Here is a 27,661-nt window from a genome sequence, read left to right as displayed (position 1 = left end):
AGGATGCCACCATCCATTGCTGTAGAAAAAGCAATAACTCCTGGCATGTTGTAATAACCAAAGAGGCGTAAGGGGTCAAGCCCTTCAGGGTAGTTTAACAGATCCTCTCCTCAGACACACAGTTTGCTGGCAGAGTGTGTGAAATATTAGAAGACATTTTCCAACAACCTGTGGCCAAAATTGAGGCTGACAAAAGATAAGCCTTACACACTAATTGAGTCCACGGACATTTTAAACCATTCTCAGTGGATTTAAAGTCTGTTTTATAGCAAAGAAGCAGCATTGCTGATGTGGTCATGGGTAAGGAAAGACTTGCTTAAGATTATACAGCTGAAGAGGACACCTTCTCATTATGTGATTGTACTCGGGTTAATTTGGGGTCAGGTGAGAATTCCGATCACATGCGTTTCTACGGACGAGCTGAGGTGTCACCCCAGGCTCCAGCCCGGCCTGAGTTCCCACCACGAGTTAAATCCTTCTTATTGGAAACCAGCAAGATTTGGCTGTCAGGAAAGCTGAGAGCTGATTTTTCAAAGAGCATTAAAATATGGGAATCAAAAGGGAAAACAGCGTCAAGTCCAGGGCCTTAAACTCCTATGTTTTTTTTTGTTTGTTTTTTTTTTTTTTTTTTGTGGTATGCGGGCCTCTCACTGTTGTGGCCTCTCCCGTTGCGGAGCACAGGCTCCGGACACACAGGCCCAGCGGCCATGGCTCACGGGCTTAGTTGCTCCGCGGCACGTGGGATCTTCCCGGACCAGGGCACGAACCCGTGTCTCCTGCATCGGCAGGCGGATTCTCAACCACTGCGCCACCAGGGAAGCCCTAAACTCCTATGTTTTTAAAGTGATGGATGAGAAACTGAGAATCTATAGTTAGCTACCTTTAGATTCAGAACTGAGACTGATAATTGTCAGGAGGATACATATTAACACACTCAAATTAAAAATATGACTTGACTTTTTTTTTTAACCAAAAGTAAATGTGATTTGGCTTTTTGATTGGACAATAAGGGCCCATTTTGCTAATTAATTTATATGGCAGACATTCTCCATAAATTGAATGGGCTAAATCTATAAACCTAAGAGCCTGACAAAAAGACTTAAAGTTTGGGATGAGATTTTTAACATTCACTAAAAAACACTATTTTGGCAAAAGTGAGTGAAAACTGACAATATGTCAATTTCCTGAGTGAAAACTGACAATACGTCATTTTCCTTGAAACTTACTGATGATATATTAGGTTTAGAAATGCCTGTGACATCCATCAGCACACACAGTCACAATTTTTTGGGGGGGGTGGATGGATGTTAACTAAACTTAACTGTGGCAATCCTTTTGCAATATATACATCCATCAAATCATTATGTTGTATGCCTAAAACTAATACAATGTCGTATGTTTATTATATCTCAATTTTTTTAAATGGTCAGCTTTGCTATCCCTTAGCTCAGATAAACATGTTAGTAAAATCAGTAGCTGGGACACACGTAATTCTAACTTGAGACTTCTGAAAAATATAACAGCAATGAAAAGGAGAGTATGATGTCAAATTGCTCATTTTGATGTACTTTTGAGTATCTAGAAACAATTTATACAATTTCAGAAACTATATCGCACTTAATGATAATACTTCTTTATATGTATGTAATACTTTATGAATAAAAACATTTTTTCACAACATATATTATTTGATTTCTACTGTATTTGTTCCTTTGGGAGAGATGTCTTCAAACATTATTTTTAAAAAAGAGAGGGCTTCCCTGGTGGCGCAGTGGTTGAGAATCCGCCTGCCGATGCGGGGGACGCGGGTTCGTGCCCCGGTCTGGGAGGATCCCACATGCCGCGGAGCAACTAAGCCCATGAGCCATGGCCGCTGAGCCTGCGCGTCCGGAGCCTGTGCTCCGCAACGGGAGAGGCCACGACAGTGAGAGGCCCGCGTACCGCAAAAAAAAAAAAAAAAAAAAAAAAAGAGAAAGTGCCTCTGAGTAATGAGTGTAATTATTATCTGACCAGAAGTCAATAACTTTAGTGTGATTGAGTAACAACCCCCCTGGCAAGACAAATGGCTTCCAAACCTTGGCTATTGACCAATTAAACGAGAACCTAGTCAGGTACAGGTAAAAGCTCAATCAAAATAATATTTGATAATAGATCACTATGTGATTGACCAGAAGGAATTCAAAGAATTGAAAGGCACTGTTATGGCAGTAACCTTTTTCATCCTCTTGTACTTATTTATGTAAAATATTTCCTCAGGGTTTAAACCAATAAAAATGCAAAGAGTCACACGATTAATGTTGAAGCTTTTCTGGTTTTATCCATAAATTATGTTCATTAATGGGTATATGGAGTAAATTTTAAAATTACCTTTCATCTTATTAAAAGATATCTTTTCAAGAAAGATTTCCTTGTCACGCTTAACAATTATATATCAGCAGTTGTACCATATTTATATTGTTTTTATTTATTTGCAATTGTAATAAGAACCCAATTAGAAGAATATTTTCCTACCCACAGTTTTACGATCACGTGAAATTTAAAAATCTAATTTAGAGAGACATTCTTATTTTGTATCCCATTTCATTTCAACTATTTAAAACAGACTTTTAAAAACAAAACATATATTGAATAGAATACAATTTTACATGGGACCAGTACGGAAATGTGAAATCAAGAAAAAAGAAGAATAATGCAAAATGTTTTATTGTTATAGAAGAGTCTGTCTATGTATCTATGTGATTTTTGAAGTGATCCTATCAAACTTTCTTAGATACATTTAAAATGTCAATATTTGTAAGATGCTGTGAAATATTTTCTTTCAAGTATTTAAAATTATGAAGAAGCTTTTCCGTATGCCAACTTTGAAATGCGAGGGCACAGAAAAGTTTTTAAAAATGCTTTCAACGTATGGCTGCAGAATTTAGGAAACAGGCTGTGTGGCTCCAAAACCATCAGCTGCTCCTGAGAATTCAGGGAAGTGGTTTCAGACGGTGTAACTCAGTTACTCTAACGAAGGGCCCTCCCGACCACGACGCCTGGGGCTGGAGAACCGGAAACGAACACATTTGGAAAGTGACATATTCCTCATCTTCTGAACGTACCACGGGCAACTAACCCAGAAGCCACACGACGCTTTGCGCATCTACCTAGCTTTTAAAAACCCACAAAACAAAACACAGCTAAACTAATCTATAATTTCATTTCCCAGAAGGTGGTGCAAAGCTGCCAGAAGCCTCACCAGGTTAGCACCAAGTCCCTGCGGTGTTAGTACTCACATTCGAGCCCCTTCCCAGTGCGAACTCGGAGGCGTCCTCATCGCTGCCCGCCCCCGGCTGCCTGAGTTGCTCTGCCTGGAACAGAAGCAGGACACCCGTCATCTCCAGGTGAGAGCAGGATCACACAGAAATTATTAAAGCAAACCACGCCAGCCTGGCCGTCCCTCAGGGCGGCAGCATCTGCATAAACAGCTGTCATCCACGGCCACGATTCCTCAGCTTAGGAACCTGAAAGCTGTTCTAAAATAGCCCCTAAGCAGCGCTCACAGATCTGACAACCACAATTTTGAAATTCATGACTCACCGAGTATGAGTTTTCATTTTGCCTTTTTCCCCAGAGCGTCTCTTTTGCTTAGAAGAGATGCAATATGCAAACAGCAGTGGGGTCTGAGCTGATCAATTAGCTCCGAAAACCAATTAATTCAGTAGGTTTTGAGGATTTCTACGTTTTAAATTCAGTTTACCACTGCACTGCTGATTGATTGGATACACGTCAAAATAACTCACCAAATACCTCACTCACTCCCTATCCATAAAAGATGAACAATAATGACATCTCACTTCATTGTCTAAAAGAAGGTTTCCCTTGATGGTGTGGTGACCTCCAGACAGAGAACCACCAGGTGTCCTGGAAAATACAGCTCTGGGCCACACCCTGCCCTCCCAGATGAGGATCTTTGGGGGTGTGAGCCGAGAATCCAATTGTTTCACTAGATCTTAAGGTGATTCTAAGGTATTTTCAGAAGTACTTGGTTAGGAGAATAAATAATGTCAAAATGAAACAAAGTTAGCACGTTGAAAGAACATTAAAATACCAAAGTTTTAAAACAAGGAAGGATATTTTCCCTCATTGACTTCAGCCAAAATGGTATCTTTTTAGCATATTCTCTCTTGAGATTTTACACACACATATGCATGTTTTTTTCCTTTAAGTAGATAATAAAGACTCACTTTAACTTTAAATGTCTCCATTCTTAGTATTTTGTTCTCAGACATGTGTAGACTATCTGGCATCATAGGATTTTAGAAATCATTTAAAAAATGATTTACTCAGGACTTCCCTGGTGGCCTGCCAGGGAAGGAATCCACCTGCCAATGCAGGGGACACGGGTTCGAGCCCTGGTCTGGGATGATCCCACATGCCACGGAGCAACTAAGCCCGCGAGCCACAGCTACTGAGCCTGCATGTCACAACTACTGAAGCCCACGTGCCTAGAGCCTGTGCTTCACAACGAGAGAAGCCACCACAGTGAGAAGCCCGCACACCACAACGAAGAGTAGCCCCCGCTCGCCCCAACTAGAGAAAGCCCGCGCGCAGCAACAAAGACCCAACGCAGCCAAAAACAAATAAATTTATAAAAACTTTTAAAATAAAAAACAATTTACTCCAAACCCTCCTGCTGTTAATGAAGAAAACCCGAGACCCAGGCTTGCCAGGCAGCGTACAGTGTGTGGACGGTGAGAGCCGCGGCTCTGGAAAGACAGGCGGGTCCAAATTCCAGCAACACTAGCCCTGGGATTAGCTCAGAGTGTACAGCCTGGGCTTCTTCACCTGTAAAATGGGGTTGATAATGCCTCTCTCACCAGGTTTATAGAAGATTAAAGGAGGGTGCATTCAGCACAGCATCTCAAACAATAAAAACCGAGAGAAACAAGGAAGGAAAAGGTTCATGCCCCCAAACAACAAATAATCCAGTAAGGTTACGACTGTATAAGGGCGGTTGAGGGCAAAATCAAATAAAATAAATGAGAGGGAAAGATGAGGTGTATGAGAAAGGCAAAACGGTTCTAGCCAGTCGAAGGCCGAAGAAAGATGGGGTACGACAGAGGGGAAAGCCCCTGGGACCCACAGACCAGGCTTCCTCACCATCTGTGGCATTTTCACAGGTGTTTCAGACTCTCAAGGAGAATGCTGCCAAACCATCACATGCATTAGGGCTCTTATTCTGCTTAAAACAAAGGCATTTCTAGATTTTCTCCTGACTTCGCTGGCAGTTTCACGTCTCAAAAGCAGGAAGATACAGCAAGAAGGGCTCTTGAGATCTTGGTGTGAGGAAAGGGCAGATTTTCTGTGACTTAGAATTGTGAGAACCAAAGAGGCCAGCGGTGCCTGCGGTCCCAGCAAACCGACCTCAAATGTCAGGAACCGTATTACTCAGCCATCGAAAAGAATAAAATCACGCCATTTGCAGCAACATGGATGGACCTAGAGATGACCAGACTAAGTAAGTCAGACAAGGACAAATATCATATGATATCGCTTATATGTGGCATCTAAAGTATGATACAAACCAACCTATCTGTGAAACAGAAACAGACTCACAGACATAGCAAACAGACTTGTGGTTGCCAAGGGGTGGGGGAGGGAAGGAATGGGAGTTTGGGGTCAGCGGATGCAAACTATTATACACAGGATGGATAAGCAACAAGGTCCTACTGTAGAGCACAGGGAACTCTGTTCAATATCCTGTGATAAACTATAATGGAAAAGAATATGAAACAGAATATATGTATATATAACTGAGTCACTTTGCTGTACAGCAGAAATTAACACAACACTGTAAATCAACTATACTTCAATAAACATTTTTTTAGGGCTTCCCTGGTGGCGCAGTGGTTGAGAATCCGCCTGCCGATGCAGGGGACACGGGTTCGTGCCCCGGTCCGGGAAGATCCCACGTGCCGCGGAGCGGCTGGGCCCGTGAGCCGTGGCCGCTGCGCCTGTGCGTCCGGAGCCTGTGCTCCGCAGCGGGAGAGGCCACAGCAGTGAGAGGCCCGCGTACCACAAAATAAATAAATAAATAAAATTTTTTAAAAAAGATGACAGGAACCAGAAACCCAACATTAATAGATTGAAGGGAAATTCTAATGTGAAACTGAATCTGTAATTTCAAGTAATTCTGGCAGGAAAGGAAAGGGTGGGGGAGGAGGGAAGAGGAGGGGGACAGGATTAGGGGGTGAGGGCACAGAAGATCTTAAGTAGAGACACACACGGAGCAGAGGTTTTCAAAGGACACGTGGAAACGGGGAAACACACACAATCAGTAATAAGACAGAGCATCAAGAATCCACAATCAGAGCATCAGGCAGTCAAGAGCCATGCACTGGAGTCTGGCAGAAACTCCTGAGGACGGGACCCCTCACTAGTTCAGGTGGTGGCTTCTCTCTGGGCCGCCAGCTCCCGCCAGGCCTGCTCACTGACCTCTCACCTCCGAACCGCAGGCTGACCCGGGACCCAACCCCAGGACCCTGAGCAAGTTTAGTTCTTTGGGCCCCAGCGCCCTCATCAGGGACATGGGGTGGATGGTGATTCTGACCCCATGGGCTCCGGAAGCTCAGGACACGTGCAGGCGGATGCACAGATGCAAGGGCCGTGCGCTGGGCAGAGAGGGCTCTGGACCAACGCGCGTCCACCCTACTCACGCCTCCTCCACCGCTCCGTGGATGTCGGACGCTTCCAAACCCAGCTGGCGGATTAAAGACTAACGTTCCCCACGGCGGTCCTGTCTTTTTTTAGTGCCATCTACTAGTTAAGAGAAAATACTTGACCCGGCAAAATAAACCTTTTTAAAGCAGCACAATAGGTGATCACAAGCATTTTCCTGTCTTGGTAGTTAGAAGGCACGTATGGCTTGAGAATTTCAAAGATGATTTTTTTTTTTTTTTTTTTTTTTTTTTTTTTTTTGCGGTATGCGGGCCTCTCACTGTTGTGGCCTCTCCCGTTGCGGAGCACAGGCTCCGGACGCGCAGGCGCAGCGGCCACGGCTCACGGGCTTAGTTGCTCCGCGGCACGTGGGATCTTCCCGGACCGGGGCACGAACCCGTGTCCCCTGCATCGGCAGGCGGATTCTCAACCACTGCGCCACCAGGGAAGCCCCAAAGATGATTTTAAATGTGTTCACTTTTACTCTCTGTACTGAGACTTTGTAACACTGTACCCAAATGACGGTTTTAGGATTTAGTAACTAAGACCAACCAGATCAATAAAATTAACTTATTCAGCATGTTCCCAAATCATAGGGGGAGGAGCAGGGAACATCTAAAATTCACTGGCAAATGGACCCACTCAACAACTGATGTTCTTCTCCACAAAGCGGGCCCTGGGCAGCTCCCTGAGGCCGCACCAGGTTGTACAAGTTCTGAAGATGTGGCTCATCTGTCGGGATATTGGGTATTTATATAAACTTAACCGTACCATGCATTCACTTATCCACCCATCCAGAGGTTGTTTACGGAGCCTCCACCTCCTTCCAGGAGTGTGCAGGTACCAGCAGAGAGGGTGCCTGGCTCCGTGTCCTGCCGGTGAATTAAACACCGTCACCCAAGACCACTGTTTTAGGAACCGAGTGTGGGATATGAGAGGCATTTGTGCATATACTGACACAACGCGTCCCCTACTCCCTGAACGAGAGGGGACGCCTACGTGTACTTAGACAAATTCCAAGAGGGGCTGAGGACAAACATCTCAAGAAACGATCTGTACAGCATGCAGAATCATATGTCAATTTGACTGATATTTGATACTGAATCAATTACCTTACTATCGCTTCTTTTATTAACTTTGAAAAATCCCAGAATTTTTTTCTTCTCTTTATCTGTCTCACCGTCGCCAAGTGATGATCTTCTAAAGGTTTCTGGGGGAAAGAAAAAAGTAGTAAGTTATTCTTCAGCATAGGAAACATTAAACACTTTAAAAACATCAACAAATGCTTTCTGTACTCTAGTCTTAAACTTTAGTTCTTATAAGAGAGCAAAACCATCAACTCTTTCTCTCAAAGTGTTCTGAGTCACCCAAAGCCTCCAGCTGGGTTTATTTGAAATCTCTGAAGGTTCTTGTAACCTTTAGTATTGCAAAAACAAAAGAAAACCAAACCACCCTGAATAAATCCAGAAGTTCTAGGGCAGCACTGTGCAACAAAAAATAAAGGGACTCTATGCGTAATTTTGCATTTTCCAGCAGCTGCACCAAAAAGAACCAGGTGAAATTAATTTTAATAGTGTTTTCTTTAACCCAATAGATCTAAAAGATTCGTATTCCATCACATGATCCATATAAGATTATTAATGCGGCGTTTGACACTCATTTTGGTCCTAAGCCTTCGAAACGCAGTGCACATCGCGGCACATCTCAGCCTGCACCGGCCACACACCTCGTGCCTGACAGCCACGCCTCGTCTCTGACCATCAGACCGGACAGCACGGCTCTCAGGACCGCCACATCTGTGCCAAACACCTGCTTTAAGGATTGTGAGGGTGGCGGGTAACTGTTTTTTTCTTCTTTTTTTTTTTTTTTTTTTTTTTATTCTTGACTCCTAAATCCTCAACCTTCTCCATTTCCTGGAGTTTTCTTCAGCGGGATTTTCGAGCTAGAATGGATGCTCCGGAGTTCCAGAAGGGGCACCAAAGCCCAGGCCAGTCGGGCTGCTGACGACACAGCCAAGGGCCATGGCCTCCAGGGCAAGGCAAAAATGGTGGCGGCAGCATCCCCGGGACCTCGGGCCGCACCAGGTGCCCACATGGGAGACTCTGGGGACGGGGCCCAGCGCCCCCCACTCAACAAGCGCCCCCCCCCCAACCCTGGGATGCTTAAGCTACGGGGACCCCACTTGAGAGCCAGCGGAGTGGAGCTTAAGGACGCCGTCGTGTGGGCACACCGGGCCTCGGTTTCCCCATTTGCGGGTTGAGGGTGACTCAGATGACCAAGCCTGGCTCCCTCCGTGCCGCCACAACCGTTGTGACCATTACCCATTGATCGAGGACACCCTGAAGGCCACTCCAGGCCTTTGCCACCTGCTCAGCCTCTTCTCCTCCTCCGAGGCACACAGATACGGCCAGAGGAAAAGATGTTTAGCTGTTGCTGAGGGACTGAAAAATTAATTTCCCCACACCGCTGCCAACCGTTGGACCGCCAAACCACTGGTGGAAAAATGTGGACTGCCTTCTACAAACTCTGCCACCAAGATACCAACCCAAACCAGGTAAATGTTGGGGAACTGCTCATCTGCTGACCAAGAATTTCATACTCCAGCTTGAGAAGGCGGACGGGGAGGCCGGAGCCTTTGTGACATGCATTAACTTAATACTGTCCTCCCAATGAAGCAAAAACCAAGCCCCTGGATCCCTGCATTCTGTCAGTGGCAAAGGCTCCGGTTTTGGTCCCAGGAACCAAGCCTCTCGGCTTCGTGCAGGTGGCTCCAGCCGGGCCGATCAGCGGTCCCCACGTCACACGACATCCAAACCAGCGAGGGGACCGGCTTCAGCGGTGAGGCATGCATCCCCCCCGGAAACACACGTGCACGTAGGGTTCACAGTGAATGGCACCCAAACCCCCTGTTAGGCCCAGAGCCTGTAGCAAAATATTCTGTACAAGCTATATGTGGACGACAGTATGTACCAACACGTACGTCTGTACCTCTGATGTTTCTAGAATTGACTGCTATGTGACACAGATGCAGAAAGTGCAGGATAGGACAGTGCCTGAGAGGTGAGGGAGAAGAGAACACATCGCTAGCACACAGGCTCTTAGGCCAGCCACACCACGGGGAGACGGGATCAGAAATTCAGCCTCTCATTTCTCTTCCTGGACAAGGGGAGTGGCTGGTCACCAGCCCCAGGACTGAGGCTCGGGCTCGGGACACAAGAGCTGCCCCAAGGGGACCGAGAGGCCACGGCCCACAGCTGCCGGGCTCTGAGCTGGGCCCCAACCAGACCGTCGAATCTCAAAGGTGAGGCTCGGACATTCTGGACCGACGGGGCCTCCCGTGAGGTTTGCAACTGGCAGGCCTGCGGAAGCACGGCCCGGAGGGCAGAGCAAGAGCCCTTTTGCTTTTTCTGACGGTGTCCCCATCCATCAGCCAAGACCCCGAAGGTGCCCCGCCTGGAGGAAATACGCAAGTTAGGACCTAGAAGCCACGGTTCTGAATGGATAGCAATCTGAGTGTGGAGTTTATCTCGGTTCAATTCACTCTCGTCTACTAAGACTTCGATATGCATAAACACACAGGGGAGGTTGTGTCTCATGCGTCTGGGAGTTTCAGAGAGATCTGGAAGGTGATACGGATGAGCTGAGGGGTGTGGGCGGACGGAGGACGCCGAGGACGCCGCCGCAGGGCCCCTTGAGCCCTGGCTCACTGAAAACGTCCACTTTTCCGGATGCAGAAGTGGAGCAAGCCGTCGGGGGCCAGATCAGGGTCACCAAGCCTGTAAATGCAAGAGGGGAACGGGGTCTGCAGCGCAGGGAAATGTGCACGTTTGTAAGTGACCCTCCCCACAATGGGGGTCGTAAAAGCACAGTCCAAATAGCTCTGCTTCACCTTCCCCGCGGCCCTCAGCCTTACAATACCCCCAGATCAGATCACTCAGAACGGATCAAGCCTCCAGATACATGCGTTTTCTGCTCAAACCAACTATCTATTCATGCTGCTTCTTCTTTTAATTGAAGTACAGCTGATTTAAAACGTTGTGCTAGTTTCAGTTAGCTAGCTGGATTGATAGATATAGATGTATACATAGAGCGATATATCCTTTTTCAGGTTCTTTTCCAAGATAGTGAGTATAGTTCCCTGTGCTATACAACAGGTCATCTATTTTCTATATAGTAGTATGTGTATCAGTTAGTCCCAAACTCCTAATTTATTCCCCTCCCCCCTTGCCCTTTGGTAACCTTGAGTTTGTTTTCTATGTCTGTGAGTCTGTTTCTGTTTTGTAAATGAGTTCATTTGTATCATTTTTTTTTTTTTTAGATTCCACATATAAGTGATATATCACATGGTATTTGTCTTTGACTTACTTCACTTAGTATGATAATCGTTAGGTCCATCCACGTTGCTACAAATGGCATTATTTCATTCCTTTTTATGGCCGAGTAATATTCCTTTGTATATTATGTACCTCATCTTTACCCATTCGTCTGTCAATGGACACTTAGGTTGCTTCTGTGTCTTAGCTGTTACGGATAGTGCTGCTATGAACATAGGGGTGCAGGTATCTTCTCAAATTAGAGTTTTCTCCAGATACATGCCTAGGAGTGGGGTTGCTGGATCATACGGTAATTCTATTTTTAGCTTTTTAAGGGACCCCCCCATACTGTTCTCCATAGTGGCTGCACCAATCCCACCGATAGTGTGTGTAAGAGGGTTCCTTTTTCTCCACATCCTCTCCAGCATTTGTTGTTATTTGCAGGCTTTTTAATGATGGCCATTCTGACTGGTGTGAGGTGATACCTCATCATAGTTTTGATTGGCATTTCTCTACTAATTAGTGACGGTGGGCATCTTTTCATGTGTCTGTTGGCCAACTGTATGTCTTCTTTGGAGAAGTGTCTATGGTGCTTCTTAAAAGAGAGTCCCTCTCTTTGTAGCATCCATATGCCCCGTATGACGGGGGAGGTAACAGGTGAGGAATATGAAGGGAGACCACTGTCAGACATGACATCTGGACTGCGGCTCCAGAACAAAGCCCAGGTTTTCTGCATTCTTTTTCTTTCTAGAAACAAAGTCTAATGTTAAACACTTTACCAAACATGGACAGAAATTTCTATAAAATCCAAACACTCATTGGGATTTTAATGACCCTCTTGGAGTGTGTGTGCATGTGTGTGTGTTATGTGTGTGTGTGTGTGGTCCAAAAGATTTATATAAGTCCCAATACATATGTGTGTGCATACATGCCTATGTACATGTGTGCATGCATATGTATGTATTATGTATGATACATAATACATACATATATATAAAATTTATAAGAAATGAATGCAAAATTTGGACCAGCCATTTACATGCTTGTCTATGACAGAAAAGGTCACATTTCACAATCCACACTGCCCCAGATTCTGCAGCAGGCAGGATGGACCCTGAGGGCAGGTAAGCACAGGTGAGAGGGCACGGGACCTCTCCAGCATGGACCATTTCTGCTCTGCCCTGAAGTTCTGTGTTCATAAAGGGACGTTTTCTACAAACAGCTCCCTCACTGCTCACCAATCAGAACCACACAACGAACCCTCACCCAAGGGACATTCTTCTCTTAGTCAACCAGGGAGTCAAGAAACCAAGCCACAGCCTCAGTTCAGCCTGGCCAGACGCCCCCAGAGGTGCTGCCCTGCGTCCCCTCAGATCACCCCGTGCATCGCCCTAGCCCAGAGCCATGCAAGGGTGCAGCCGGCGGGGCAGCGCTGGGCTCACTGTACCTCGGCCGCTCAGGGAGGGCTCCGACTGTGTTTTGGTCAGAAGAACTGGAAAAGGCAGGCAACAGAGAGTGAAGACAGGCTTCTTGACCCGCGGCAGCACCTGACGAGGCCCTGGCCCCTGTGTCAGCCTGGGCTGAGGCTGCCGTGCCCCGCAGGAGAAGGTCAAGCGCAAAGCAGGCCTGCATCCCTGGCCTGGATCCCCTAGAATCCCGCAGTGTCCCTGGCCTGGATCCCCTAGAATCCCGCAGCTGTCTGGCTGCTAAGCTCCATCCTGGAAGCAGGTGGCAGCAAAGCCTTCTGCTTTCTCAAGCTGCTGCCGCCAGGAATTCCAGAACAGGGCGGGCCTCTGCCTACAACACATCTCCTGCCAGTGGCCTCTAGCCCTCCCCAAGCAGCTGCCAGCCTGCAGGGGGTGCAACCCAGGAGGGGGCCAAGAAGAGAGCTCCTCACGGACAGAAATGTTCTCTTCTCTACTCAGATGTCTGGCTGTCAGCAGGAGGGGGTGGAAGCGTTTGGCAAGGATGATAATCAAATATCCCACAGCCCACATGGCACGTTACGGTCCAGACGAAAAGGATGTCGGCCACAGGCAGCGCACATCCTCGCCACGCCAGCTGACGCTCCTTCATTTGTCTGGGGAGGCTGCCGGGGTCCCAGGGCGCGGGGTCCCCACGAGGGTGCCCGAGGCAGGGCAGAGGACTCAGGGGCTGGGGGACAGCTATTTCTCCACGTGCAACAGCGTGTCCTGCCCTGCGCGGGGACCAGAAGGCGGAGGTCCAGACTTAGGGGCAGTTTCCGCTCTCTCCACCTCACCCGCGTGCCCAGAAGCCCACGCACGGGCTTGCTGGGCTCACTCCTTAATGCAGAGACTGGTTTCGTATGCTCTTCCCAGCTATTAGATTCTACAGCTACCTTTCAAGATATTCCGAGTGATTAGCACGTAACAGAAATACTTGTTTGCAGGAGACTTTTCCTTTCACATGCTTAAATGTGGGGCACTTTTTCTTTTCTTGTCTTTCCTTCTCTTTCTCTGTCTTGCCAAATGAAAGCTCTGTTTCCACAGATTCCCAGAAACCCAATTTAAATAGGGCTGAATTAACGAGACAGACACACCAGCAACATCCAGGCCCGGGCAGCAGGGGCTGAGAATCGTCTTCTCAGTGTTTTAAAAAGAAACTGGATAAAACACAAGATGCTTTACTCTCAAGTGCCAGAACACTTTTTTTTTTTTGAAGGAATAATAAATAGTCTATGTTCTTATACATGATTGAGCTAAAACCCTTTCTTGAATGTCAAATGAGACCCAGGGTCCAGAACCTTCAGGAGGAGATCTGGGGGAAGGGGAGGTTCCACTATGACCATTACTGTCTGGTGATAAGAAAATATAGATTTTTTTCTAAAACTGTAGAAAAACATGAAAACTTGAATATGTGTGTATTTTAAAAGCCCAACCTGGTCAATATTTGTGAAATAAAAGCCAACGGATATCAAGTGAGCTCATTAAAATAGACACTTTTGTGAAGTCCATTTTAATCATTCTAAAGTCAGGGAATATTAACTATATATATATATATATATATTTTTTTTTTGTCTCACAGTTGTTCAAATACAGTCAGCCCCTGTGTCAATCAGGGAAATCTGCTTACACAACAATCTTTGTACCAACGTTGGCCTCAAGGTGTCACTCAAGCCAGAGCCTCTTACTAACTGTGATCTCAGGCTGGTACCACATTCACCGGAGGAGAGGAAGCATCATGTGTTGTCTCCAGAGACTGAACTGCATTTGGGCAGGTTTAGAGAACAGCTAACTGCATTTTGCCACTGGTTTCGATTAGGAGCCACGTTTGAGACTTGGGAGTATTTAATGGCAACTGAAAAGGAAAGCCAGGAGAATACGGTTCACACGTGGCTTCTGAGGAGTTCTTTTAGAGCAGCGGCACCAGTATTCTCACCCTTCCCCTTTTTACGTTATCTCATGGAAGCTCACAGGAGACAAGCGGTAACGAGCATGCTCACGACTGGAGGAAAGAGGTATAACTACAACGCATGTGTTTTTATGTCCCGCCCACTCCCGTTCCGGTTTGGACAAAACTGGAGAGGCCTGCAGACGCCCACCCCCATCTCTCCGCGCTACGGACGCACGCGTGGAGAGCCAGCGGCGCCGCGTCTGAGACCCCGGGTGGCCTCACCTCTCTTGTTGTCCCAGGCGTAGAGCTCCTTGATCCCCAGCTCGTTGAGGGACTTGGAGAGCTCCAGCTCCTCGCCGGCCACGTGGTCCCTGAGGAGGACCACGTGCTCCGGGCTGACGTCACACTTGGCGCAGATGACGGGGAGGAGGCTCTGAAGGGGAACCTCGGGGCTCACGCGCACCACCGCCTTCTGCGTGCGCAGGTAGTTCACCACCAGGCGCACCGTCTTCTGCAAAACACGGCAGGCAGAATACTCCGTGAGCGCCATCTTCCCGCGGCTGTGTTTATGCTGGAACGGGGCAGGGCGCGACTCTGTGCGGACCGGCTCTTTCTACCAAAATTCAGTGCGTCGCGCGGGAAAGGTCGCAGGGAATAAGCCCAGCAAATGCCTGGGAAGATAAATTTACCTTCCCGTCTCTTTTGCTAATGAACACACTGCTACCAACACGGGGAAACGGACAGCAGTGAGGGTCTCGGTTTGGAATCTAATACACACACTGTCTTTCAAGGATTCTAAACAGACCTGAGCAAGAGGCACGAATACATTTGTTAAAGGGAAGTGGTTTGGAACTCCTGAAAACAATCCCATTTAAAGGAAAAAAAAAAAAAAAAAAAAAACAAGACATGAAATTTTTGTTTGAGAAGCCAAAATACCCACATAAATATATTAATATCTAGTATCATATATTTATACGAATATTGACATATATACACTACACACATATGTATTTTAAGCTAGAAAAATTAGACATACAAATATAATAGGCATATAATAACAGACATCATAATCAGGAAAAAAAACCAATCAATTTGACTAAAGCTGATTATACATGTCTACAGATAAAGTGACCCATCAAAAATGTAATAGGCTGGGGCTTCCCTGGTGGCGCAGTGGTTGAGAATCCGCCTGCCGATGCAGGAGACACGGGTTCGTGCCCCGGTCCGGGAAGATCCCACATGCCGCGGAGCAACTAAGTCCGTGAGCCATGGCCGCTAGGCCTGCGCGTCCGGAGCCTGTGCTCCGCAAAGGGAGAGGCCACAACAGTGAGAGGCCCGCATACCGCAAAAAAGAAAAAAAAAAAAAATGTAATAGGCTGAAGTTTCATGCGGTCAACGGCTGTTTGGTCTTTACTGATCACCCACATTGTTCTAAGTGGACACAGTAAATGTGTATTGAATTAAAAAAAACTGACTGAGATTTATCTCACCTCTTCCCAGTCTGAGTGCCAGGGTTCGATGAATTTTTAGGAGGAAAAATGGAACCATGGATCTTTTCCACGCTTCTTAAACTGGAGTCATATATAAACTTGGGCTCACCTGCCCCTGGGATTTGCAGCTGGGTTTCAAGACAGCAAGAAAAGCCACAGCATATAAAAAGGCTTTATTTCCTTAAAACAGTGATTTTAATTGAAGAATTAGGGAAAACTCAAAGTATAGATAGCACCAATTCAAAGTTATTAACCACCCAAACCTAGAGGACATGACCCATTGGCCAAACTACCATGTTTTAAAATAGGGAAATTTAGTTGGTATTACAATAATCTAAAAGAATGAAATAGCATTGCTTTCAACTGGAGAGGAAATATCCACAACAAAGCCTTATTAAAAAGTACAATAAGTGGCTGGAGTTACCTTTAATCAATACTCAAAAGCCTGGAATCTATGCATAAAATACTATCCAAATTGCAATGAGTATTTCTGACATTAGCATTTCAAAAGGGAACCCCTTTCTGTTTCCTCTCTCTAGGAAGATGTTTGCATCGTCTACATATTCCAACCTCTACCGTGGACAGGAAGGCCTCCAGAACTCAGCTAGAACCTTTAGGACTAGTCCAAGAGGGTAGACATTGGCTACCTGTGGTTATTTCAATGAAAATTAAGAAATGAAAAGTTGTTTTTCGATCACACTAGCTGCATTTCACACGCTCAGCAGCTACGTGTAATCAGTGGCTGCCACCTTGCCGAGGGCAGAATTATAGACCATTCTCCACCTCTGCAGAAAGTTCTGGTGGATAGTTCTCCTCTAGACTGGTTCCTCTTCTTTGGTATCTAAAGGGGCAACGCTACACAACAAACATTATTCAATCCGGTGAACTTCAGTCTCCTAAAGTAAACTCAGTTTAGGGTCTAACTTAGCCCACCACGCAAGAGGAAACCTCAACCGCAGCGTGTGTTACTTATACAGCAGGGGGTCCGCCGGCTCTTCCTCGGCACCTCCAGCACCCTGGGTCACAGGGAACTGCGTACGGCCTTATATGACAAAGGGCCCCTCGTGCTACTGACCTCAGGCACCTTGGCGGGGCCAGCCTTAACCTTCGCTTCAGGAACTTTTTCTTTCAGAAATACGGTATGTGCATTCAGGGTCCCAACCAAAGTATTTGGCTTAAAATTCAAAGGCTGTTGAGTTTCTGAAGACCGGATCTCCAAGGCATGGTTGGACGGATTCAGGTGGTTCTGAAGGCAAAGTTCAACCAGTAGGTCCATCATCGCGTGGCTGAAAGAGAGAAACAAATCACGGTCGTGGGGAATGTGTGCACCCTCCCTTCTGCGAGCTGAGTGGGTTAAGACAAATGAACCAGTGGGTGAATAAGCAAATTGGCCATCGGAGCGAAGAGAGAAAACAGCTTCTCGTTAATTCCTCAAGCATGACTGCACGGTGATATCTTAACACTTTCAACACTAATAAACAACACCACTGAAAGCACTATCAAAATCAGAATAGCTGGGAAAATAGTTACATTTCTAGTTAAACCCAGGGATATGTTGACCTGAATCCTATAAGGTCAGCACAAATGATATTAACATATGGGCCTAAGGCATGAAATTTTCAGTTATTCACAAATATCGTGTACCTTAAACACTGAAATTTTAAGTTGAAGGAGACAACAGCTTTCCTCTTAGCTAAAAAGTATGCTTTTTAAAGACAAAAAAATGAAGAAAATTACCTTATTTGCATTTTTATAATGTCTAAATTTTAAGATTTTTAGTAACTTTTATAATGTCTCCCATCACAGATCATGATTTACTAAGGGAGCCAAAAAAACAATTCAGATTGTCCCAAAGAATGAAATAATCTCACTTCCATCATTTATATTCACCTGGCAGAACGTCTGTATATTTCAAGCTGACCTCTCTTTTCCTCCACATTTCCTGAGCAGTGGAGCATAGCATTTCCTGAGCAGGAAAGCCTAGGTCCTTTCCTGTGATCTGTTTCTTAATCAGCAACTGGCAGGGCAATAATTTCAGGTCATAGGGATGCTTTCCAGGTGTCTGGCGCTCAGGGGTGTGTAGACCTGGGACTCAAGGTGCCCCTGTAAAGGCACGGGTGCCAGCTTCCGCCCACGGTTCGGTCATCGCTCACCTTGAGGGCTGCGAGCTGCAGGGGGGCCCTGACACTGAACTGCGAGACCACAGGCAAAGGTGCAAAGTACCCTATTTCCCAATCACTTGCTAATAATATCGATAATGCTCTAGTGGATACAAAACATTTCCCAGCTATCTCCATGACAGAGTACTTCCTCCCACCACCCCATATCCAGGAAGTCATTAGGTGACAGCCTGTGTCTTGACCAGGGGACCCTGGAATCACCTGGGACCTTAAGGAAGCTCATCACCGCCCTGGCTCCCGGGGACTCTGAAAGGCCACGTGGCGGGGACAGGGCAGCGCTAGCCATCACGTGGGCCATGCTGGTGGGCGTGCTGGCTAACGACGCTGTCAGCTCTGATTCCCTCGGCTCCGGGATTAAAAATCATCTTTCTCTCAACGACAAGCATAATGCATCGGAACAGGCAGCGACGTCACCAAAGACTCCAAGACACGGAACTCCATGGAAAAGCCTCAGCGCAGAAAACAGGCTTCTAACGAGACTAAAATAATGACCGCGTACTTGTCACCGCGTACTGTGTTTCCTCCATGACCCAGAGCCTTTCTGTGCAGGTCACCCTCGCTGGGGTTGGGACCCTGGTCCCATATCCGATGTTGACTGTCACTTCCCCTCTCTTATCTCCACCCACAGTCTACTGCCACCAAGTAAACCAAAAAGGATAAATGCTCGAACAAAGATGTGAGTTAATCTTAGAATGTAAACCAGGAAGAACACCAAAGTTACTGATGTAATCTTCTGTTCTTCTAATTCAATAATTGGTAACATGTTTGAAACATCCAATTTGACCTTCTGAAAGGGAGCAGGCCAGCTCTGCGGCTGCAGGCGTTTTCCTGCATCACAGAGAATAAACTCTCCTGGCCATTAACAGAAGCTGGGACTTATTCTCGCATGGACTAGCCGACGAGTGACATACTATTTGGTTCCTGTCCGGATAAAGAATCGGGCGCCCAAACCTCTACCCTGTGTATCGAGTGGATCTCCTCCACAGCTGGCCGATCGGTACCCACCCTGCTGCCCTCACTCTTCTGTGACCCTAACGTAGGACTCGGCTCTGCCCAGCGAAAGCTCTTTAATGATGAAGCTGCAGTGACGTTTTCAACACTTGAGGGTGGAAGCGTTTCTCAGCAAAATGTCTGGTGGGAGTAGGGGAGGGAAGGAATTCCGGAGCAGAAAATACTAGGATGCTGGAGGCCTACTTCCTCAAATTTACTATTTGGGGAAGGGAGAAGCACAAACCGAACAAAACCACTGTAAGACCATGATAATAAAACTCAATACCCGTCATGGTATGTGCTTCAATTGTTCAAAGGGCACAGAGGCCATTACCACTTCAGGCAAGGGGACAGCATCTCCTCCCGGGGCTGGAACCCAAGCCAGGACAGAGGGTTTCTGCAGGAGAGCAAGGAGGTTGAGGACATGAGGAGAACTCAGGCTTTGAGAGCTGTCTGTTCTGCAGGCCTCTCTCTGTGGCTACAGAGAGAGAGACAGACACCATATTCCTAATGCAGACTGACCTGGGCCACATTTAAGAAGCTGGATACACAGCACAAGGGCAAATGTGAGGACCTGGGTCCAAAAGCATGAGCTCATCTCGCGTTTCCCGCAGGGCCTCCCACTCGAGTGATTCCTCCCCAGGCCCATTTAAAGCATGATCTGAGGAACTACTTTCCGGCACAGGCTTTTCTGGACGGTGTCCTCAGAAAATGGGGTGAGAGGTGGCCGGCTTTTCTGCCACTTCCATCGCACCATGGAAGCGGCTACTGGCTGGCATTGTAAGTCGCCGAACTCCAAAAGAGCCAGCCAGTTCTGTCTTCGATGCTGCTGGAAAAAGTCACCCAGAAGGAAGAGGAAACCACAGCACAGTGGCAGCACCCGATGGCAGTCGTGGAGGAACCGAGCTGCCGTCCGGTCCCCGGGGGTTTGGAGTCACCGGACCTCAGCCTGCAGAGGATGAGAACTTGTAGCCAGGCACCCCTGCGTGCCCTCCACAGGGCCTCAGCAGGTCCCGGGGCCACTGGGCCGCGGGAGAGGACTTTCCGGAGACTGAAGGTGGCTGCCTGGTTATTTCTGCACACTCTCATCTCCTCCTGAGCCGGACTCCCCTCCGTGACTCCCACCTGCCCCCAGGGGGACCAGCACCGCCTCTGATCCGCTGGCCCTCTGACGAGGGGGTCGGGCATCTCTCCCCCCGAAGCTGGTTTAATGAAGGGACTCCAGAGGCATCCTAGGACCACCCTCACCACACTGCTCAGACCTGCCTCCCTGCCCCGGCGTCCTCCTCGGTGACGGCAAAAGCGTGGCCCACCCACCAGTGAGTCTGAAGTCACCCCAAAGTCCCTGAGCACAGCGCCGGGCACGCGGTGAGTGAGAAGTGTTTGCTGAATCGACGAGTGAATCGGATCCTGTCTTTGCTGTTTGCGGTTGTACGTGGTGAGACGTCTTCCCTGGCTCAGGGCAGAGCGTCTCTGCCTGGATGCGTGGCTGGACTCCATCCGGCTCTCAAGCAGGTAGCAAGATATACTCGTTTAAAGCAGTACCCTCAGGGGATTGCCCTGTAAAATTTCTGCAGTCTTACAAAGAAGAACACTAGGCAAAATCAGACACTCTCGGAGTGTCAAGAAAGACTCAGGTGAATTAAAGAAACTGACTACGCCATCATTGCTAAGGAGCCCAAGCACGCCCTCCGGTCCCAGTGGCCCCCCTGTATGAATGATGCTTTGGACAAAACCATCTCCCCCCACATTCACACTTATGCCCCAGCTCCCAGCGTGGGGAGCCTCTGAGGGTGCCATTAGGACTAAATGAGGTCATAAGGGTGGGCGCTAATCTGATCGGATTCGTGCCCTCAGAAGAAGGGACACCGAGAACTTGCTGTCCCTGCAACCCCACCAAGAGGAGGTCGTGTGAGCACAGAGCAGGGCAGTGGCCGCCCATGACCAGGAAGAGGTCTCAGCATGAAATCACCTGCCGTCACCTTGACCTTGGGCTTCCAGCCTCCAGACTGTGGGGAGTAAATGTCTGTGTTCAGGCTGCCCCGTCTGTGGCACTCGTAAGACCGCCTGAACTAAGACAAAGACAGACACCGTTATCAGGGTCTCTGCCTCCCTCTCTGTAATCCCAAATCCCAAGTTCAAGGGAAGGGTAAAAGGTAGTGACAAAGAGGACTGGTTACCCCAAACCATGACACTGATCTTTGGGGTTTCTCTCTATTGCTTCTCAAATATCCTTTTCCTTCCAACTTTTTAATCTCCGTTCCCCGAATGAATCTTAAGTGCTCCCAATGTAAGGATGAAATTAATTTTTCGGCATTGGTCTTTTTTTTTTTTTTTTTTTTTTTTAAGGCGCCAAAAAGTCTTTTATACAGTATATAAGCTTCTTTTGCTCATTCATTCACCCATTCACTGAGACATTAGGTCCTACTGTGTGCCCAGCTGTGGGGATTCAAAGGAATTAAAATATAGCTCTAATTCTCATTTGGTTTATCAGAAAGATTTCACATTCTTAAGGGTGATTAAAAGAACATGCAGGTTGCAGCCTTCCTTGAGCAGTACACGTTCAAAACTTCAAAACTGAACATATCTACAGGTAATTGCAGCCCATCCTGAGCATCTTAGGTATTATTTCTGCAGTACTTGACATCAATAGCACAAAGAAAGCAGATGGGAATAATTTCAAACTTTACCCTTTACTTTGGGTATTTATCGATTACGTGACAATGATACTTCAAACTTAAAGAGAAAGATAACTTGGGTTTAAATCTAAACAAAACACTATTCTTACAGCAGAAAAAGGGATTTCCCTCCTCTCTCAAGTTACTCTTCAGTTATTAAATTTACTCTTAAATTTAGAAAGTGAGTAGAATTTTTCTAGTTCTTTCTTTAAAGAATATTACTTTACAAATATGTAGAGATTTCCAAAAAATGGTTTGCGTGAGTTGGTTTCAATAAGAAAAACCTGGTCTTCCTTCGGGTGCCCCTAAGTGCAGAGGGCACGTGGGGACCAGGCTTTTGGGAACCACGTGGGAGTCAGAGAGGCCAAGTCCCATTTCCGTCGGCTGGGCTGATGGATGGACCTCTTCCTTCTCCGAGGGAGGGCGCTTCCATCTAAATCACGAAGCTTGCCTTGGCCAGGCTGCTGGGGTTCCTTGAGATGCTTACCCTGACCTACAACTCCCTCTTGCTGCCGCCATGCCCGAGAGACCCTGGGCTCACTCTCGGGGATCCTGAGCTCATCCTGACACGCTGACGTCTGGCAGAGCCATGACACACACGGCAGCAGGGGTTCTCCAAGTCTCACATGTGTTCCGAGAGTTCAAGCGTGTTAAAGCCCAGATAGCTGGTCCCACCCCGGGGTTTCTGATTCACCAGGTCTAGGCAGGAAATTTGCATTTCTCACAAGTTCCCAGGCGATGCAGCGGCTCTTGGTCAGGGGCCACACTGAAAAACTACTGGACCCTCGGTACTCGTGAAATGAGCATTGAGTAATCCAGCAATGACTGGATTAAAAGGTGCCGCAGCGTCAAGTGTACAAATCCCGTTAAGGTCGCTACTTCCACATACAACGTTAAAACAAACAATCTGCGTGAACTGTCAAATCACAGACTGGTTGAATGGGCCTAGTTTCTTGTGCAGGATCAAGGCCAGCGGGTGGCCCAAGCCCTGGGTAAGGCAGACTCTGGTGGTAGAGTCAGAGCGAGTCCAGTCTGGCAGCTTCACCTGGCAACACAGAAGCGGGACATGGCAAGACGCTAGCGGGGCCTGCCCAGAGTGGGTCTATTGCCCAGAGGCTGGGCTCTGGGTTTGAGGCCAGGGTCACTGGCAAAAATCCAGTCTTATGGCCGCTTAGGTCCCGAGCCCATCAACGAGGCACGAGGGAACCAGCCGCAACAAGACGACCGGGGGGGCCTGCGTCTCAGGCACACGTCAGGAGCCCGGTCATCAGGACGACGGCACCGGATCAGAGAGCTGGTCACATCCTCACAACACCTAAATGTCACCTGGGCCAGGCAGCTGCCCCAGCCTGCAGGGGGTCTGAGTATGTATGTGACCAGAGGGAGAGAGGGAGTTATGCCGATTGGAGGGCCGTGCCTTCTCCAAAGGCTTTCGACTTGCAAAACGGTGTAATGAAACACACTGCTAGTTGGAACACCTTGACCTGGAGAGAGGGATCTCAGAGGCTGGAGCCTGACCGTTATTACCCTGGCTGCGTGGGATGTCATGAGCGGTTATCTGGACGGGGGTGTACGGGCCACCTCCCAAAGCGGTGCCTTCCGGTTACATCCTGACCACAGAAACTTGTGTTTTTCTTAACTCCAATCTCAGCATCTCTGACCTCTATCTTGGAGGTCATCTGACTTGAGAATCTAGAGCCGCCTGTATCCAGGTCATATGGGAGCAGGTTCTTCTACGGGCTTCTCACTTGGCAGGTAAGTCAACCAGCCCCCCGGGGGGACCTGGGACACAGCCCGGATATCTTTGAAGTTCCCTGTCAGTGCTTATTTTTTAAAACGCACGTGAAATTTGCATGCTACCTTTCATGCAGAACTATTGTTCGCTACGTGTAAGTTAAATTAACGTTCACACGCACCCGCTTTCTCCTGACTTGCCTAGCGCTGGGGTGGAACCTTGCATCCTCAGCGGCACACGCCGCCTTGTTAGCGGCAAGTGGAGCCGTAGGATGGCTTCCAGGATACACGCTGGGACCCGGCCAGCCCTCGCGTCCAGGCCGCACATCTCCCCTTCTCAGTCCGGGTTCCGGCAGGGCTACCACTTCTGCCTTCTTGCACAAACTGGGCCTTTCGCAAATGCTATTTATTTCCTTCTATTTGCTGGGATGTCCTCCTCCCAGTGTCTCACGAAAGCTAAGTGTTCAGTATGTATTTCGCTCAGCGAATAGATGATCGTTTTCATTTTTTTAGTCTATCGGGATCCCACAAAGTGAGACTGCCTCTCGGGACGACTGGTTTAGCACCGAATCCAAAACCGTAACAGCACCTTTTCACAGCATAAGCAAGGAGTTGATAATCTATGGTCTGCCCCTTAACCTGGCTATTTCCTCACGGGAAAGATTCTCACAAAGAAACTTAGTAACTGGAGGCTGTTGATGACAAGTAAGGGATTTTTAAGGCAGTGAAAATACTCTGCGTGATACTATAATGGTGGGTACGTGTCAGGATACATCCGTCCAGACCCAGAAGACGTACAACACCGAGGCTGAACCCTGATGTAAGCCATGGACTTTGGGTGATGATGACGTGTCAGTGGAGGTTCATCGATTAGAGCAGAGGTACCACTCTGGCAGGGGATGTGGATAACAGGGCAGGTTGGGTGTATATAGGGGCAGGGGTATAAGGGAAATATTGCTGCTTTCCTCTCAATTTTGCTGTGAACTTAAAACTGCTCTGAAAAATAAAGTCTTTTAAAAAACAGCGTCCTTTAAGTGAACATGTGAATCAAGTTAAACCAAGCCTGTTATTTGGAGAATGACAGCCATCCCCAGCATCGAAACTGCCCTCTCCAGCTTCACCCCCTTCACACACTGGTGCTGGAGAAGAGCCAGCTTCCTTCAGGCCCTGGAGCCACGAGCGCACGGGGAGCAGGGTTCAGGCCACGGGGCCTTGCTGAAGCTGCAAGCCAACCACACACCTGCCTTCTCTGTAGCGAGCGTGGCCAACACCTTGATGGACAGGTGATGCCGGAGAGACCAGGCTTGGGCTCGCTCGCCCCTCCCCCCCCCTCATCCCGGAACAGCTGAACTCTCTCTCCAGAAGGGATTCGGAGGACGATACCTGTGCCATGGGAGTCCTGTGCTGTTTTACGAGGCCGGGAACCTGCAAATCCATGCACGGTTGTAAACTTGGCTATTACAAACGGGGTCCGACAGCCCACGGAGGCAGAATCGCAGGACTGAACATTGAGAGAGGTTTCCTCTATCCTGCGAAGGAAATGCTTGCCTTCTCCTGTCCTGGGCCCCTTGGGCTTGCATGTCAACTGGACATGAGTGAATTGACCACATCAGAATGACACGGGCCCGAATCTCGACTGCTTGACACCGTTTATGAAGCTCCCTTTTGGCGAAGGGCATTTTCTCTTCAAAGACCTTCTCTTGACTTGTCCCCCAGTTACAGTGATGGCACCAGTGGTCTCCTTGCAGTGGCCCTGAGCAGTGCTGGTAGTACCCCTTCCTAAAAGGGCACCAGAGCATCTTCCTTAAGAAAGTTCCAGAACACCCGTTCCCCATGTCTCCTTTAAGAACATACTGAGACTTTTACTTATGTTTCTAAATCCAAAGGGAACTTTAAAAAAGAGAGAAAGAAAAATCACTGTCATATGCAGAATGGAATCATCAGACTCCAAGCACTAATGTGTTTTCCTTGTGAGAATCTTTCATGTTTGGAAAGGTAGTTAAGGTGCTGACTGTAAATTATAAACGACTTGCTTATCCTGTGAAAAGGTGGACATGTTCTCTGATAAAATGGAAGAGAGAAACCACACTGATAAACGATTAGTAGATCTGGTTTCAGCAAGGGTCAGGAATGTGACTTCGGCCCACTCTTGTATTATTAAAGAGTAGGACACATAAAACCAATTCCCAAAGCAAGAAGCTGCAGCGTCAGCAAGTTACAAGCCGCTAAGGGAGCCCGCAGGCTGCTGCAGGAAACCCATGGGGAAGGGATGCGTATTTACTACTTAGAAAAGAGAAAAGTATTTTAATACTTAATCTCTACAGCTGAACCTATTCTCACAGCCGCACTGCAAAGTGACACAGTGATAACTTCTACTTTGAAAGAAAAAGAAAATTAAAGATACAATTGGAAGAATGTGTTCAGTTTGAAAACATTTTTCAAAATAATACTTTTAGTTTACAAGTGAGCATTCTATCTCTCCTCATGCACTTGTAAGATCAGACCTGTGTATTATTTAACACATGACCCATGAGTCCATTTTCTTAAAAGATATGTAAGTAGACAAAGAAGTCACGGTTTCACAGGTGTATACTTAGCCACACACTCAAGTTGTACACATGAAACATGGACAGTTTTTATATGCTAATCACACTTCACTACAGTGTTTTTTTATAAATGTAACTAGAAATTGGGCCAAAAATGTAAGAATGGTGAGTCAACTGTAATACAGTCACTAATAAAATTACACTTGTCTATTAGTTTGTAAACATATGGCCTGCTTCTCAAGTTAAAGTTAAGTGGCAAAAGCGTATTTAGAACAAAGATCCCTCTGTAAAGCAAGAAACACAGACACTTTAGAAACCTGAATATCTCTTGCATGAACGCCGCCCACAGGAGCTACTGCCTTGGGTGGGTGCTATAGGCCACAGGGACCAAGGTAAGTCCTAACTTTTGGCTCCAGTCTTCTGCTGGTGGGGTGGTGGCCACAAGGAGGAGCCTCACAGAGGAGCACCCCCTGGTGCTCCCTGCTGGTAACACCCTGGAATACACGACCAAACGCAAAATATACATATAGTAGCGGGAAGCAGCCGCATAGCACAGGGAGATCAGCTCGGTGCTTTGTGACCACCTAGAAGGGTGGGATACGGAGGGTGGGAGGGAGGGAGATGCAAGAGGGAGGAGATATGGGGATGTATGTATATGTATAGCTGATTCACTTTGTTGTAAAGCAGAAACTAACACACCATTGTAAAGCAATTATACCCCAATAAAGATGTTAAAAAATAAATTAATTTTAAAAATGATTTGGACAAAAAAAGTTAAAAAAATAAAAGCTGCTTTGCATCCCCTTTTAGAGTTGAAGATGTTGTATCCTAGGTACATATCAATGCCTGGAGAATCATTCCTTAGCTTTTTGTACACACAGCCCATAAAATAATTTTTTAAACCTATGTACCCCTTTGCCAGTAAATTGTCACCTGGAATTTTCCTTATAAAATTTAATAGTTGCAAAGGATGTAATATCAGGTAGAATCAGAATACTAAGATTTTGACATAAAACTGTTGTATCACTCTTTTCAATGTACCCACAAGAATAAAAACACCCAGAGTGATGTGATTTCCACCATTATCCATTTTTAAAATACTGGAACAAACGGTTTGTTAAGATTTAAATATTTCAAATCATTTCTTACCTTCCTTGGCTTCCTAGAAATACGACTCCCATTCACTCCTGCCTCAGAAATATACAAAACTATTTTTATGCTTGAATGTTTTTATAATTGATCACTCTATCATGTTCTGCACAACAAAATGTCTAAACATGTAAATGGAATTGTTTCCTGTGATTTTGTTAAAATTTTTTATTATGGGTTGAGTGAATAACGGTAGTGCAGAATTGCTCAAACCGTATAATTACGATCTATTTTGATAAATATCAAGTTAGAAATGCTATCGGTAATCACACCCTTCATACTCTTAGTGGAGCATCACCGATGCTTCGGTCCCGCCTCCTACGACTGGGAAGGGACGGAAAGAAGCAGCAGCGTGTGAGCTCGGCCACAGGTACCTCCGCAGGCAGATCAGCTCCAAATGAGGGTGCGGGTGGGAATCGAGGGTCTGGAAATTGATTGCCGTCAGTGTCAACTCCACGGGTCGGATTTTATTCCTTAATCCAAACCTGCCCTGTTTGCATTTGGAAGATTGATAACTGACGGTACTCA

The 27,661-nt window shown here is 47.1% G+C and overlaps 1 protein-coding gene across 18 annotated transcripts in view; it reads right to left on the bottom strand.

Annotated features, from left to right (window-relative positions):
- COBL (cordon-bleu WH2 repeat protein) overlaps nucleotides 1-27,661 on the bottom strand; it is a 261,943-nt gene that overhangs the window by 142,213 nt on the left and 92,069 nt on the right. For 7 of the 18 annotated variants that reach the window (XM_067042951.1, XM_067042953.1, XM_067042949.1 and 4 more), the window contains exons 3-5: nucleotides 16,932-17,142; nucleotides 14,649-14,877; nucleotides 7,812-7,909 (exon numbers count right to left, since the gene is read on the bottom strand). In XM_067042951.1, coding sequence (XP_066899052.1) covers nucleotides 7,812-7,909; nucleotides 14,649-14,877; nucleotides 16,932-17,142 — 538 coding nt within the window. Of the gene's footprint in view, nucleotides 1-3,275; nucleotides 3,351-7,811; nucleotides 7,910-12,459; nucleotides 12,505-14,648; nucleotides 14,878-16,931; nucleotides 17,143-27,661 lie in introns of all 18 variants that reach the window. The other 11 variants (XM_067042940.1, XM_067042935.1, XM_067042945.1 and 8 more) reach the window with 3 other exon arrangements.

This window comes from Kogia breviceps, chromosome 9 (genome assembly GCF_026419965.1).
Source record: "Kogia breviceps isolate mKogBre1 chromosome 9, mKogBre1 haplotype 1, whole genome shotgun sequence".
In the NCBI taxonomy this organism is placed as follows: domain Eukaryota; kingdom Metazoa; phylum Chordata; class Mammalia; order Artiodactyla; family Physeteridae; genus Kogia; species Kogia breviceps.
Note: the sequence above shows the minus strand (reverse complement) of the source record. Positions and strands in the feature narration are given on the sequence as shown.